The following is a 16,108-nucleotide window of genomic DNA, read 5'->3' as shown; positions in this document are numbered from 1 at the left end:
CAGGAAGAGCACTGTGCAAGAGCATATTGCATTACAAATAAATCTTACAACAAAAATGTAGCAAGATCTAAATATATTAACTTCTTAATTAAATTAAATTAGATTATCAAATATTTTTACTATTACTATTATTATTATTAGTAGTAGTAGTAGTAGTGAGAGTAGTGGTAGTAGTAGTATGGTATTTTGAAAAGTAAATAATTATTTTTAATTTATGCATATCTTTGTTCATAGGCAAATATGCAGAATTTTGTGGTGCTGAGGTGGAAACTTAACATTAACAAACAAACCCAAGACAAAACCTGCTATAAAAAAATAACAATCATTGTTGTCGTGCTTTAGGAAAAATAAGAAAAACACCAGGCTCAAAATACTTGTCAGTATTTTTGAATATAGTTGCTTTTATTAGCTAAACTTTGAAATTAGTTTTATTTGCCTTTTTAAATTCAAGATAATCCCCTAATTCATGTAAAGTTGTATATTAATGTTTAAATCGAATTACATTAAATTAAATGACATTAAATGATTTTTTTGTAAATGTTATTATTTATTCATTTATTTTTGAAATACTAGCATTGTACCTTTTTGCCATCTTCTGTATATTACTCCTCATTCTTGGTATAACCCATTTATGCTGGCTGAAAGGAACGTCATCGGAAATGTCAAATCCCCCCTTCGCCACGGCTACGAAATGGTATCGTCCAAAATGGCAGCCTCCGTGTGGAAGCGTTGTGTGACTGCAGCCGTCAAAGTTAAATGTTTGTCTCCGTCTCTATTAGGTAGGCGAACCTTACATGTTGCTACAAGAAAATTATAGTTTAGTTTAATTTTAGCCTTACATTTAGAATTTATCTGCGTTGTCTCAAATGTGGGTATTGGAGAATTTAGGCAAGAGGAGCTAAACGTCCCCAGTTCATGTATGTTAACGTTGGTTAGCTGCATGTAGCATCATGACCCAACCTACAGTTTCAGCTCACAGTTCTCTTTTGCTGAGCTGTCTGACGTTATATACAGCCTTTTAGCCTTCATGCACATTGTTTGTAGCCGTATAACTTACATGACTGTTTGTGTTCACAGCCAGACGATGGTTGCTCTCAGCAGCTTACACAGACTCCAAAGTGTGGGAGGCGAGAGAGAAAGATCCTCAGAACCTGGGTGAGACTTAAACTTGGACATGCTATGCTCATGTTTGCATGAGTTTTGAATGAACAGTCCAGCCAGAAATAATAAGGAGCATTTTTCAGGAAAGGCTGCATTTTTCTTTAAGATTGTGTCCACTGAGTTCAGAGGTAAATTCAAATAAAGAAAAAAAGGAGATTTTAAATTCATCACATGTGAATTTGTGTCTGTATGTGTCCAGACATGTCATAGACTGCTGACCTGTCTACAGAAGAGTGGACTGTTGTTGGGCTAGGCACTGTCGCTAAGAAGTTTGTCAAGATTAGATGTTTCATTTCAGTTGATAACGATAGTTATTGATAATTTTTAATGGCCTGTTTGTAATAGATTTGTTAATTTGCATTCAAGCACCTTAGTTTGGATTTATCCACTTTAGCTTCTCCATCAGGGGATAATTTCAATATTAACACAGCAATGAAAAACATACACATAAATGAATTTACACACATAAATAACAACAAATAAAGAGGCTTCATTATCAGGGGCAGTTTATGAACCATGGAGGGATCACATTTGGAGTGTGTAGGTGCAACTAAAATTTGCGTTCTCTTTTTGTTTTTACATGCCGACTTGTATCTTATGTATTTAAATGAAATTAACATTTTGTTGAGCATTTTTCTTACTGGTATTGGTTATGTGTCACGATAGTTTTATCACTCAGGTCGAGATTGTTGTACAAAATATCTAGTTATGGAAATGAGAAGGGCAGTATGATTGGATTGAGAGGTGGTGAAGGTAGCAAAACGCATTCGAGTCATTCAAAGCCACATTTTGTACTACATTATATTTACAGTCTTTACACATGATTTTTGAAGAGCTTAGACAGTATTACGCTCCATTGCTATTAGGTATGTGTTGGTGACATTGCTCTGCTCTACACTCCAGCTACACTCAGAGTTATGTGACAGACAGGTAAAGATATTCATAGAGTGTCAGTTATTTTATTTCAGGTGAATGATAAAAAATGAAAACCGCTCTTTTTGTATGGATATGTGACTCCAGCAGTTCAGCATCAGTGTTGGTGTGTGTGCTCTGAATCAACACAGGGTGGCAGTGCAGCACTGCAGCCGTCACTGGATGCTGTTTAATCGTGTGGATATAATTTGTGCACACAGCTCAAATACAATTAAAACCGGTAATACTGACGTACTGAGGTTTTAAATGGATCACAGCTGATGATGAAACATTTAATGACTTAATCAAATACGTTGTTATTTGTGCTGCTTTCTGTATCATACTGTCATACCATGCTGTAAAACATTGTAAATGGTTTGTTTATTACATTATAAACCATTTGATAGTGTTGTTATTGTTTTTTGTTTTTTTTAAATTTACAGCTGTACTGGCTGCCAATATGGACAGGACATATGAGAGGAATCTCCCAGTTAGCTCTCTGACTGTGTCACGGGTAAGCAATGTTTTCATTTGAGTGGACTGTAATTTATTTGTTTTGTTTGTTGTCATGAAGCTGAATTTAATGGCAGAAAGGGCAAAATTTTTACTAACTCTTCATATTTTCTGTTTGTGTTTCAGTTCGTTGACAACATATCATCCAGAGAGGAAATTGATCAAGCAGAATACTACCTTTACAAGTATGAGGGATCCTTTACACTCCTCCTGCATCACTGTTTGTGTCTTTGTATCTGTGTCAAATATCTGCTGCCCCCCTGATTTTTTTTTTGTTTTTTTTTGTGCCATCAGCTTACAGTATGTGCTCCTCTTGGAATGTATTGTCTGTTTGGTTTGTCTGTTTTGGTTTGCGTTCAGTCACATGCTTTTCTTTGTTCGGGACAACTCCAGACCTTTCCTGTTTACTCCTTCCTCTGGAATCCGAACCCGTTCTTGTGATTACAAGATTTAGCATGTTTCCCAATCGCACCCTTGTTCTGGGCTCGTTCATTTTCGTAATGAGGATTTAAACTACTTTCCCACTTTGGCTAGTTTGTAAATAGTAATTGCTATATTTGGTGGATTTAAATGTTTGAGGTCTATTTAAGACATTCATGCTGCTTTTTGGGAATGAAAATGTCTGATGAACAACAAACTGTTTACCACAGATTTGTCACCTGTTGTTCTCCGTCTAATTCATGTCTTCTGTATCATTTTATACTTCACAGTAATTATGCTGAACTGTGATGGATGGCTGTATGACGAGACTTTGTGTTTGTTAACTCTTAAGGTTTCGTCACAGTCCAAACTGTTGGTACCTGCGAGACTGGACCGTTCACGGCTGGATCAGAGAGTGTCTGAAATATGGGGCCAGAGAAAAGGCCCTGCACACACTAAAAAACAAGGTATACACTTTATTATGTTCTCATCGTTTAGTGTTTGGGCAATAAACTAAATATAGGATTAAAAAATTATTTGGTCAGTGTAGAAAAACCTCATGTTTATAGTCAGAGAGGAAATCTAATCAGGGCCGATAACTGCAGTTATCTGTCAGTGTGTGACGTTCCAGATCCAACCTAAACCACCCAGATACCTTTTCAAACTGATCAGAGCAGCACAAATAATGTCAAACATGTTTGACATTTTCATCCCGGCATGCATTCTGTTCCTTAACGAGTCGTTGAATCTGAGCATTGTTAAATCACTCCAGTAACAGAGGTGTCAGCTTGCCAGTGACATGTTTACACTGAGGTAAAGTAGAGTACGCTCAGTCAACATGACTGCATCTGTTGTCGTTTTGTTTGGTGACATGTTGCTGTGAGGTCAGAGCTCTCCAGTGATGCTTTAAGAATCAGCAGTTGTAGTATTGTGTGTGATGTCCATCACCTTCACTAAATCATGTCAAGTAAACAAGTTTATCAACAAAGAATGTAAAAAATAGTGTTTTTATAAAAGATGCAAATGTTTTTATAATCCTTCTGTGTGCAGGTCCAGTATGGAATATTTCCAGACGACTTCACCTTCAACCTGCTCATAGATTCTTACATTAAGGATGAAGATTTTAAAAGTAAGACCTTTTTAGAGTTGTTTTTTCAGTCGAACATTCAGGAAGAATAAGGCTCAAACAGGCTGAAATAGCTTGCAGACTCTTTCCAAACAGACTGTTGTTGATTTTGAATATTGACAGAAATGGGTACTGACTGGCAAATCACTGAAATCACATTTCAAACATTTCTTTCCTTTTGGGGTAGAGAGGAAGCCTGATTATTTTTTCCTGTGATAACATTATACAGTGAACAATCCGTTGTGCAGAGCTGGTAATGCAGTCACATGCTGAAGTTTTATTTACTTTTGATAAAATGTTTTTTTATTGCTTATATGTTGTTTAACTCCAGAGATGCAGCTCTTCTGATACTGTCTGAATGTTTTTGAGGTTACATCTGGTAGTTTTCTGTATCGGTGTGACATAATCCAGAAGCTCACAGGCTTAACAGATAAACTCTATCATGACTCTACCAGCCATGTTTTTGTTCATTTGAATTTATATAAAACTGGATGTTGTTTAACACAACTGGTATTTAGTTTTTATTTAGCTGACCTGTGTAGGTTTGTTTGGTCAGGTTTAAAGTTGCTCTTTCAGTGACAGAAACTGTAAATGTCCATTAATAATTGTCATTTTGTCAACATTTTTTCCATTTAACCAAGTATTTCATCTCTTAATGAGCTATTTTTAGCTGCTTTTTTATTACTATTTTACACGACTACACAGGTCCAGTAGTTTGATCTATTCCAAAATCTACACTTTCAGATACCTAATTTATCTATATTATCTAATTATATGCTTCATATACTACATTTGAACCACATTTCCACTTTTAATTGGCTACTCTTTTCACTTGCTACCAAGTTTTTACACCTTCTTAGTCGCAGCATTCAGTGTTCAGGTTTTACAACCAGCTAGATATATTTTTAAATCAATTCTAATTATAGTTTTAGTACTTTGTGACAACTGCAAATGTACCCACCTCCGGGATGTAAATATACTCGAAATGGAATCACTGTTTCCTAATTTTAGTGTCACCAATCCAAAGAAGAGACCCAAAGGAGCACTAAACTCGTCCTACTGACTGCCTCAGCAACCAAAATCTGATCTATTTTATTCCTCTTGGGCTCTATGTTTTTCTATAAACTACAAAAAACTGAATCAGAGAACCCATAAAGATTGACGTGACAGTTTATTGAGGGTCAGTACCATGCACACATGAAACTGCAGCTGAAAATAGGTCCAATAAATTCACTGTTTACATCTTCAGGGATGTTTAAGAACTACAGTAGGGAATTGTTGAGTCTTTCTAGCAATGAAGTGAGAAAGTTTGAATGAATGGCTGTGGGGGTGAAAGTATTGAGTGACTGATATCTGCTGTATATTCCATCCACCTGTGGGTTTTTTGGTTTGTTTTACTGAGGTGTAACAGCTTAGGTGTCAGTAAAAGCAAAATGTGCAACACAACCTTGTTAGCAGATAAATGACCACAAACATGTGACTCCAGTGTCTTTACTGAACAGACAGAAGCATCAGATCTGTGTGGAGCAATAAGGCAAAAAAAAAACTCTAGAAATGATCCATTTTCATTACATTTTCCATATAGATTTTGTTTACTTGAGGCTTGTTCTTTTAATTACATCTCTAGTTGAACGCTGCTGCTCTGCAGTGGTTTAATGGTTCCCTCCAGCTGTTAATGTCCAGAACCAACTACTTTATTTGCATAATAGTAACGGGTGGAAGTACGCATTGTGTTTTTATTGTCTGGAAATTAGGTTGAAATGTGTGCTTAATTTGGATGGAAACTCTTTTTATTTTTTTTATAATTGGATTTTGTCGACAGTACAAAACAGATAACGCCGGATTTATTCTTTTGCCTCCCAGACGGTAATGAAGACCATGTTTCTGATTTTTAAAGTGCATGCCCTCAAACCTACCCTGCAGTCAATTACTTTTGTAGCAGAACAAACATATGGTTATACAGACACAGGAATGTCTCTTGTACTGTAGGATCACAGCAAGAAAGAAAAGCAGTATTAGCAAAGAAAAATCTATGACTCGCATATGTCACATGCTGTTTTTGTTATACTGGTACAGGTGCGTGCTCTGTGGTGGAAGAGGTGATGCTGCAGGAGGCCTTCGACCTTCCCTCCACGCAGATCCTGTCTCTGTACGCTCTGGGCAGTTACCTAGCGACCAAACCAGAGCTCACTGTGAGTGAGCAACAGCAGCACTGGACGTGTTGCAACAACAGATGATCCCAGAATATTCTTTTACTTCTGTGAAGTTATCAATTCCCAGATAGTCGAAAGAGCACTATATTTTAGAAAAACAGAGGTCTGAAGCTCATCGTGTGGATGTTGCAGCAGAGCTAACGAACCACTTGTTCCTCACTGTGTTCAGGAGCCACAGGAACGAGCTTTAGGGGCTTCGCTGCTCATCTGTGGGCTGCAGCAGGACAGCACCATTGGCCTCAGCGCTCAGCTACTTGGCAATGCTCTCCTAGGTGTGTTTGATCTCCCCACACGGCTCTCTTTCTTACTTTTCTTCAATTGATTCCCCCAGCAGTCTTTCATTAAGCTGTTTGCCTCATTTGTTCTCTTCCTTCTGCCTCACTCAGGCAAGGTGGAGGTTTCAAAGGGCATACACGCCGTTTTCAAAGGGATGCCTCTCTCCTGGTCTCGAGGATATCTGGACCGAGCGCTGGCAGTCATGGAGAGAGTGGCTGCAGCTTCTGGCGATGTCAAGCTGTCCAAAGACACAGTAAGAGCAGGCGTATTCACAGGAGTACTACATTTTCTGTGCTTGCGTGTTTTACACAAGAATGTTGTAAAAAACTTTGCTGCAGAGACATGAGTGTTGCAAGTGTTGGTGTATTATAAAGCTTTTGATTTACCGTTTTGTTGTACAACACAAGAACACAAGCGAGTTAAAGGTGAATGTGCAAATCAGTGAATGCAGGAAATTTTACCTTGTGCATAAAACTCGCTATTTGCTATTAGAACTAAGGTGAAACGATCAGGGTTGACCTTATTTAGCAAGTCAGATTAGATTGGGGTCAACTTTTTTGTACGAGTACTAAGGTGAGAAAATGCAGTTTATCATCTGTCCAGAAGTGCAAAAATAGCAGTAAAGTGCATTATATACAGTTTGATATACACAGTATTTTAAAGTATAAACAGAATTAAAGGTATGGCCACTCACTAATATATGAATATACAGATATGTGGATACAATATTTAAACATAGTATCAAATATTGTGTATAAAATAGATTCTTTAGGTCCACAGGTAGAGATAAATAGTGGTATGATATTGGCTAGAGTGGCTGATCCAGAAATAAAGACAGTTTTAGTCTTAAAATTCATTGTTTGTGCTATACGTTATATTGATAAAGTCACAATTGACTCAGTTTTGACTGCCTCATGAATACTTGCGTAGAGTGACATTCTGCTGTTGATTAAAGATGGACTGAACTAAGCGCTCAGAATCAGCATTGGGAGAGAAAAAGGATTCATAATGCATTTCCATGTGTCCCCCGTTATATGTGGCGGCTCATTTCTGATTAACAGCTTCTTAAAGACAGCTCTCTTGTGTGTTTGATTTACTTTATTAACCTGATTGTGCCAGTGGGTTTGTTACAGCCAACGGTCCAAAAAGTCGACCCTGGAAACTGGAATAAAGCAGACACGGGTCATCGGGACGTTGTTTGAAGCCTGCCAAGATGGATTTTCTCAGATTTTGCAAAAATCCAGCTGTCTCACAAGCTAACAATGTTACAGTTCTACATAGAGAGTGATTGAATAAGACAGATTGAATTAGACATATGGTACAAATGGTTAATGTATGATCGTTTTATACAGACAGAAACAAACATATAGCACCAAACAGTGCAATGCAAGATCCATCATTTAAGTTCTGAGCTTGTGAAATTACAGGATATAGCAGAGCAGAAAAACAACAATAAACACACACTCCTGCCAGACAGCATTACTCCCTGCACTCATTTAAACCTCTGTTATCGATTTTTCTCCCCAGACTGTTAGTTTGACGTCAGACAGGCATATTTCCCCAAGTGTTACCTTACTGCCGGATTACATTTTCTTACAAATAGGATTAAAAATGAGACCACTGCACAGTGGCTGTGGCCCTGCAAAGCAGCATTACACACTGCAGACAGACTGTTGTCACTTTCCAGGTGGGCTGCATGCAGACAGCCTTCATCTGCTGAGATGGAACACACACGCTGTCAAATTGCTGTTATTTTTGCATATATGCAGTCGGTTGTATCGCCTCTAATCTGGCCTGCGCTGTCCGGTTCAATAGCTCAGCTTTGTCCACCTCTAATGAGATAGCAGAGAGCCTGGAGCAGTGATGGTGTCTGTGAGAAATGTGGCAGCAGAAACTAAACAGCCTGTGTCAGAAAGCAATAATATAGACAGAGAAGATAACACCGTAGGACAAGGAGGAAGTATTACATCTCCAGTGAAGGTGCTGCCTCGGGTCACAGTTAATCTTACCTCTTCGTTAGATTAAGAGGTGAGTTGTCGAGTAGGTGTTCAGCCTTTGTCGTCATTCTGTTCTGTAACCATTCAAGTAAGGAGGTGAATTTTCTGAGAAAGTCAAAAATGTGCTTTTACTCCCCCAACATAACAGGGTCATATAACAAGATAGTAGCTGCACATAAAAGTGATCATCTTTCTGCATACTCACCATTCATTGTTATTATTTTTCAGCTGGACCATGTGAATGATTTGCTACAGGAACTATCCTCAAACTCAAACTCAACCTCAGACACAGACTCTTCAGGAGAGGAGTCAGGAGGTGAAGAAGACAAGAAACAAGAGGCTGTAGATGAAAAGGATGAGGCTGAGAAGGCGAGACTACCTGACTATATCAACAGATTCAAGGTTTGTCGTTTTATTGCAGGTTTGCAGTTTTAGCTCTACCTTCTGTGAATGTGAATATTTATGAAGGCATTTGTGAAATTTCAGTTTGGCATAAGAAATACTTTCTGAGATCTTGCACCTAAAATTGGAGGCCACGTTTGAAGGACAATATCTCAGAAACTATTAAAGATAAAAGCCCAAAAATGAAGACGGTGCCCATATTTATAAAATATTTTCTTCGTTTTATTTGGAAAACCAATAACTTCATGTTCAGAACTTATTTAAACTGAATGAAGATGATGTTTTGTTTTGTATTATTGTGACATGCAATGACATGTGGTCCAGAAAAAATCACTACTGACTTTTGCATTATCTTTTTTTTTGTCATTTTGTGATCAAAGATGAGACTTTTCAGGACAGCCTGATTTTTTTTTTTTTTCTTTTTCATATTTCAACTCACCCATTATCATTGCTTAATATACTTGTTCAATGTGTCAGATTCTGAATCACTGACATGATTTCAGTCTTTTATTCCTGAGATTTTTCCATTCAAAGATTGCCTCAAATTTCAATGTGTGAAAAAACACGCCGAAAGTAGCTCAATAATCATTTTTCTTATTATCTCTAAAAGTACTTGATATATCAAGCTAATATTAAGCAGATAAAATGTAAACATTCACAGGGTTAGATCTTAACTTTTTTCTGCACTAGCCACCCGGGCTAGTAGCTTGCAAAATGCACTAGCCTGCAGAATGTTGCACTAGCCCGTTACTTGAAGCCCCCCACCAAATATTCGGATATTAGTCTTTAATAGGGCCCGACTATTTGGAGGCCAGAAACCGCTATTCAGGCCAGCCCTACTATGTTCATAACTAACTGACACAGCACTAAGGAACACCTGTTTCTCAATCTGAAAGTCACATGTATTTCAGTTCTAAAAAACTAACAGATTTTGAGACTTCTTGAATCTCCATACTCACCAGGTTATGCTCCCTGCACTCAGAATCGCTGGCCATCTGCATAAGCCCATTAAAAGCTTTGCTATCTTGCAAATTCACTGCAAATCTCCTCACTCACATTTCAAACAAACTTTTCAGACATGGCTGACGTCACCCCACCTTACTGCCCTGCCATCTACCCTAAGTTACAGATTCTGTTAAGCACTTATCATGGTGCAACACAGTTACCTGTGTCAATGAACAATGACATCAACAATACTTTACAATAGAAATAGAGTGAACTTAAAAAGTTTTGCACTAGCCAACACGGGCTAGTAGCAGAGATTTTGCACTAGCCCGTGAACATGTGCACTAGCCACGGGCTAGTGGGCTAGTGTTAAGATCTAACCCTGATTCATTGTTTATGATTTAAAAAAAAAAAGAGTTTCAAACAGATCAGAGATAGTTGAGCAAAAGGCCACCTGATGGTTCATCATCAGTTTTCCTTAAACGTGTGATAAACAGTCGTTCCTGTCCTCGTAAGTCGTTTTCAAGTCAACTTGTACTGAATGACACAATGTGGGTTTTGTGACTGATTACAGCTTAATTAAATAGTTAAATACCTTTACATAAACCTGAAGGCATAGTCAGGACAGAGAATTTAAACTCTCCTCCGTCTAAAACAAAACAAAAAAACATGATCTGCTTTGGAAAACCGGATACATCAAAGTGCATCATTACTGTTTTGTTTTCTTTTGTAGCCCACAGCAGTGCTTCTGCCCATCGGCTCTTTCTGCTGGTTGTGCCATCTTCATGATAATAATAAAATCACACAGTGATTTAGCAGGCAGGGTGGTGCGTTTGTCTTCTTATAATTATATCCTGCTTTTTCTCTGAGGAACACCTTTTCCAGAAATGTTCGTCATTTATTGATTCACCTGAGAAAAGCATTGGTGCTTCTGTACTCGATGATTAGATGGAGCTGCTTTATTGTCATCACCTTCATGCTAGCTTTGCGTGAATGGTTCTTTCTGGAGTTTCCTTTTAAACAAACCTAATTTCTGTTTACATTCAGCGTTACTCACCAAGGTGTGCCGTGCTGGATGCCGTGCTAAATTCGTTTCCTTCCTCATAAAGCATTTTCACCCTCATTTTCAGCTTCTTTCCTGCCTTTGTTGGTGCATTAGGATTTTTGACATGTTCCCACCACCTGTGGATCCGTAACACGGTGTAGAGCTGGAATGTGGATTTCATCAAATGCATGCAGGAGCATCCATGCGCTTCCTAGTACGCCTGTATGTGAACAAAGAAAATGGGGGCTCACGCATGTAAAAATAGGTCCATAGTGGTCAAAAACCCATTTAAGGTGTGTCTAGTTTGACTGCTGAAGTTAGTGTCTGTCATATGTGATAGCAGCCAGTCAGATGGTCTTATACAGCAGTTAAACTACAAGAAATTTTAATGCTATATGCATTAATTTCAGTGTTACAATTTGTATTGCATGGATTTACAGGGTCAAAACGTGCCAATCTTCTAAATCTTGTAATTCATAGCAGCTTTAAGTTTTTAAATCGTCTGATTTTTAAACAGTTCTTTTTTTTAATGTCGAAACTTCTCAAAGCATCAGAGCTGTAGCAAACTTTTAAAGCCTTTTACAAGCACTAATTTCTTAAATGACTTGTGGACTCTCAGATTTCTTTATTAAAGGTTTAATAGACTGTATATTCAATCCCTTTTGAGATTTCAGGAATGTTTTCTAGAAATTTAAGTGTTTTGGAAAGTATTGAATAGAGTCTGCTGGTTCGTATCCAAGTCATTTAAACGAGGCGATGAGATTAGTGTTTTGGCACATTTAACCTTTTGTTGTTTCCTCTCTAGGCGCTGAGCAGCCAGCTGGAGTCTCAGGGTAAAGTGGACTCTGCCTCCTTCCAGGCTTTAGTGACCGCTCTGGCCCAGCAGAACCTGGCTGCTGCAGAGAAAGTGGACCTGGAGCAGTACCAGAGCCGGGTGCAGGGCTGGGACTCTGAGAAGAGGCAGCTGATCCAGAGAGAGAAGGAGATGAAGGAGAGGGCCGAACAGGAGAAACAGGCGCGATTAGCTGCCAAGACTGCAGCTCAGCAGGGGTAGAGATTCTGCAGATGGAGCTTAATGAAGATCACCGACTGTCCACTCAGTATGTACGTTAAAAATGTGAAATATCAACATCACATCTGCTCATGTCTCTAGTTACTTTTGTAAATACCAGTTATCGTGTGCTTATGTGATAAGTGCTGCTCTGTTTTTACAGAATATTGCTAATATAAATATCAGAATAAAACAGATTTCATTCGTAACAGAAGTTCTGTGTCACATTTATTGTTTTTCTGTTGCACACCATGGTGTGATATCATTGGAACGTATGCTCGCGTCAACTGTTAAACCCGTCGGTCGGGTGACCTCATGTAAGCAGAAAGAAGGGGAAAGATCGTACCATCACATCCTCCCACTCCTTTTCCTCTCTGCCTGCAGCCGTCTGTGTCGTTCATGTGTGTGTTTTCCGTGTGTGCGCGTCTGTCAAAAGCATCTTTGGAAGTTTTTCTCACAGGGGGAAATGAAAAGAGTCTTGCATAGAAGAATTTGCTGATAACCAATCGAGAGAAAACCAAATTCTTTCCCTGGAAAGGAATGCATTTATGACCAGAAATCTTTCCGTTAACAAAGGAAAACATAAATAATCCAATATAGATCCTGATAACCAAAAGAATATTCACAAAGAGCACCTCAGTGAGTGTTAGTAAATTAACATATCTGCATTAGTGCAGCATCAGCCAATACACAAACAGCACTTTAGTAAAAACAGCACAATAACTGGCAAATAGAGCAAATCCTGGGTTGTTATGGCTCTGCAAAAAGATAAGATAATAGATCTTGGGAGAAGAAAATACCGTTGTGGTGGTGCACATAGCGCATTCATTCCACATTATGTTGCAACTATTCAGTATTCAGAGCACGGTCTTGGGAAACAGCCTGATATGCAGTCCAGGATGAATGAGCAGCACAAAACGCTGAAACAAGAACCATTGTGATCCTGAGGCTCCTCACTGGCTGCTTTCCTGAGAGCAGCTCTGCACCCATCGTCTATGTTTTTCTAATGTTAAATGTTTTTGCATATTCAACGCTCTGTACGTATTCACACATGGAGGTGTTACTTCTAATCACCACCTGAAATTAAGCCCCACACAGCTATCTCAACTGAAGAACCTTTTGCTCTCACTTGGAGCTGTATCTGAATTCAAACTTTGCTGTTTATGACATAAGTGGATATTTACACACGATTAAACTGAAGCAAGCTGCACTGTAAGGGAGCTTTTACATAGATTTGTTGTTGTTAAATGTTTGTGTTCAATGATGCCTGAGGGAGACTCAACAGTTGGGTTAGTCGAATTAGCAATGAGCAGTCTTCTTTTGTTACACTGCACTTGTAGTCCATTGAGTTTTCCACTTGGTAGAGAAATTTATCTTTATCTTATCATTCTCAAGTACATTAATATTTCTCCACATATAGCCTCCGGTTGGGGTTTCTAACCTGTAAAATAGACCAGCATGATAAATTCCAGTTTATGTACATATAGCAGAGATTGTTATTTGTAAATCTGTTCACAAGTTTATCAGTGGTGAAGTAACACAAAGACACTTCATATACTGTATATGAAGTGCTTAAAGTTCCCACACATTCTCTTTTTCATGTGAGCACAATATCTGGTGAACATTTCCAGGGAAAGATGAACCGGTACGAATTTGGTGGTCAAAAGTCACACAGAGAACATTTTTTGGACACAGCTCAAGCATTCGTACACCCATCATGAGAAAACTTCACACAAAATAGGATGAAATGACAAAGCATTGACGGTATACCACAGCAAGGCAGTAATTCGACAATAGCTGATGCGTGTGTTTGATAGTTTTGGCTGTAGAGTTTGGTAGCAGAATCAGTTCATTGCAGGTTTTTAGGGAATTTTTCAGATAAATGTGCACTTCTGGCAACATTATCTTGTAATGGTGTGGAATCCTTATTGTTTTCTTGTCTGTTCTGTCATTTGTTCATTTAGAGAAGAATTCAAGTAGAGGATGATACAGTTTGAATTGTTTTTTTTCTGGTAAACACAGTTTTACCTCAGTGGTAACAGGTAAATGGTACGCTGAGCCTCGAGTTAAACCTACAGTTACACAACTAATGTTTAATTACCACAAAGTAAAAGTTCCACCGTCCCGCCAGTATTAATTGCTCCTGGATATAAAGTCTTTGATCTGACGCTTCACAGATTCCCTCCACAGGCTCAGGCCCTTTACTACTTGTTGCTTGTCTCCCACAGATAAAGCTTTTAAAATGCATGTAAAAGCTGCAGACATTGAATTAGTGCTAATCCGCAGTGAAAAATGGGGCACTGATCATTGTCTGTCAGCTTCTCAAGTTCACCGGTTACAGAGTAACAGGAGTGTTTGCATTAGTTGCTGGTGTCACAGAAGGTTTTTGTCTTTGCGTTTTCAGATGTTTGAGCAGGATGACTGTGCTAACACTGCAGATGAAGCCAACCAGGTGAGACATCAGGAAGTTTCACATCGTTGGTTATCTGATGGCCAGAACCCTGTTAAGTGTTTTTAAAGACCCGTCTGTGTTTTTCTAGAGGGGGAGGAGGATGGTGGTTATTTAAGAAATGTAAATATTACAGAATCCCAGAGAGAGAAGAGGATGCATTAGACTTTACTGGTGCTGACCCTGGATAAAGAACACCTGCTACTGTATAAACCTTTTTGTCTCTACTAGGAAACCTTATTTGTCGAATTATGATACTTCAGCTGGTAGGAAAATTTACAACAAAGCCAGCACATCCTCGTTTAATCTTTGAGGTTTACTTGGCGCTATCTCTGAACAGCATGTTCTTCTGAGTCCAGATTTCACCTTTTCTCCCGTTAGCTGATTTTCAACCACATCTAGCAGCAGTTTTTATCTTCCCATGGCTGCCGTTTTTCCTTGTCCCATAAATACAAACTATGTGATGTTTTTTTTTCTTGAGTCAACAGGATTCGGGTCCTATTTTTGATCCCTATGTGTGATTTCTATCTGAGATTGGAAACCACAGTGTGTCTGGGTCCTGCTGTGTGAAGCAGATTAAAGGATAAGATGCTGCTGGTGCTGTTGTTCTTGGCCACTCGGGCCACAGAGTCCCCCGAGAAACATGTTTATTAATCTTTCATTATTCATCAAGGTCAGTTGCTTCATATTTACCATTTTAAAGAGATTAGTGAAAACAAATACTGTTTAATTTATCCTTCTATTTGTTTCGAGGGCACGCCTGGCTGTTATGTGTTCTGACACTTGTTGCATTGCTCACATATTAAACTAATAAATTAGAGAGATGTGCGGTGGTGATTAGATGCTGGATTTATGCGCTGTCTCATTCATTCACCTGTTATTTTGTCATCATGAGCTGATATTTATAACCTTTTCAGGCAATTAAAATGCAGAAACACAGTTTTTCAATCAAAAGTCTTGATTGGAATATCAAACTTTTGATTGGAAAACCCAATGTCCCTTATTTCTATGTTAATTAGAGACTTAGCTGTTCTGTAATTTAGTAGATTGTTAATCAAACATTGTGAAAACCTCTTCTTAGTAATAGGCAGGAACAACCTGTGATTCAGTTTAGTTTTTTTACTTTTCAGTACAGGTTTACTGTGTCCATATAGAGACCAGTCCAAACGTCTGAGGCTAATGATCCATTTCACATTTGTTTCAAATTTAATTAAGGTGCTATTGTTACATGATCTTGGCAATTTGAGAAAAAAAATGACTGATATGTATGAATTTCAGAATATCTTAGTTTTCAATATCAGTTCAATTAAGAATATTATCTTGGCATGAATATCAGCTTAGCAATATTGCCAAAGCATCAAGGGTAGTATAATAAGAAAGAGACAGAAAAATATCTATTTATTAAGTTGTTTACACAAATGAAATAAGATGATTAAAGATTTGTGGTATAAAAGTTTTCACACACCTGATAACCCATGATATCCCATCATGACTTGTTTCAAGGATCTTCTTGTGATTCTTTGGCTTTGTCAGTCTTCAGATGCCTCCATAAATGTACAAGAAGGCTGAAGTCACGTGAATGTGGAGGAAAGTTCATG

General features: G+C 38.3%; 1 protein-coding gene across 1 annotated transcript; it reads left to right on the top strand.

Annotated features, from left to right (window-relative positions):
- The first annotated feature begins 683 nt into the window (after positions 1-683).
- On the top strand, positions 684-12,275 carry mrps27 (mitochondrial ribosomal protein S27). Its single transcript, XM_022209135.2, has 11 exons — positions 684-779; positions 1,078-1,155; positions 2,517-2,587; positions 2,713-2,771; positions 3,359-3,473; positions 4,057-4,135; positions 6,209-6,324; positions 6,515-6,617; positions 6,732-6,874; positions 8,847-9,020; positions 11,816-12,275. Exons 1-11 carry the CDS (start codon positions 692-694, stop codon positions 12,062-12,064), a joined length of 1,275 nt encoding a protein of 424 aa, XP_022064827.2. The 5' UTR covers positions 684-691; the 3' UTR covers positions 12,065-12,275.
- Positions 12,276-16,108: the final 3,833 nt, after the last annotated feature.

Source organism: Acanthochromis polyacanthus, chromosome 7 (assembly GCF_021347895.1).
Source record: "Acanthochromis polyacanthus isolate Apoly-LR-REF ecotype Palm Island chromosome 7, KAUST_Apoly_ChrSc, whole genome shotgun sequence".
Lineage (NCBI taxonomy): Eukaryota > Metazoa > Chordata > Actinopteri > Pomacentridae > Acanthochromis > Acanthochromis polyacanthus.
This window is presented reverse-complemented; position numbering and strand designations above follow the sequence as displayed.

Coding starts and splice junctions, on each gene's coding strand:
- mrps27 (XM_022209135.2), top strand. CDS start 692: ATGGTATCGTCCAAAATGGCAGCCTCCGTGTGGAAGCGTTGTGTGACT. Junction 1,156..2,516: donor GAAAGATCCTCAGAACCTGG/GTGAGACTTAAA, acceptor TTAAATTTACAG/CTGTACTGGCTGCCAATATG. Junction 2,772..3,358: donor GCAGAATACTACCTTTACAA/GTATGAGGGATC, acceptor TTAACTCTTAAG/GTTTCGTCACAGTCCAAACT.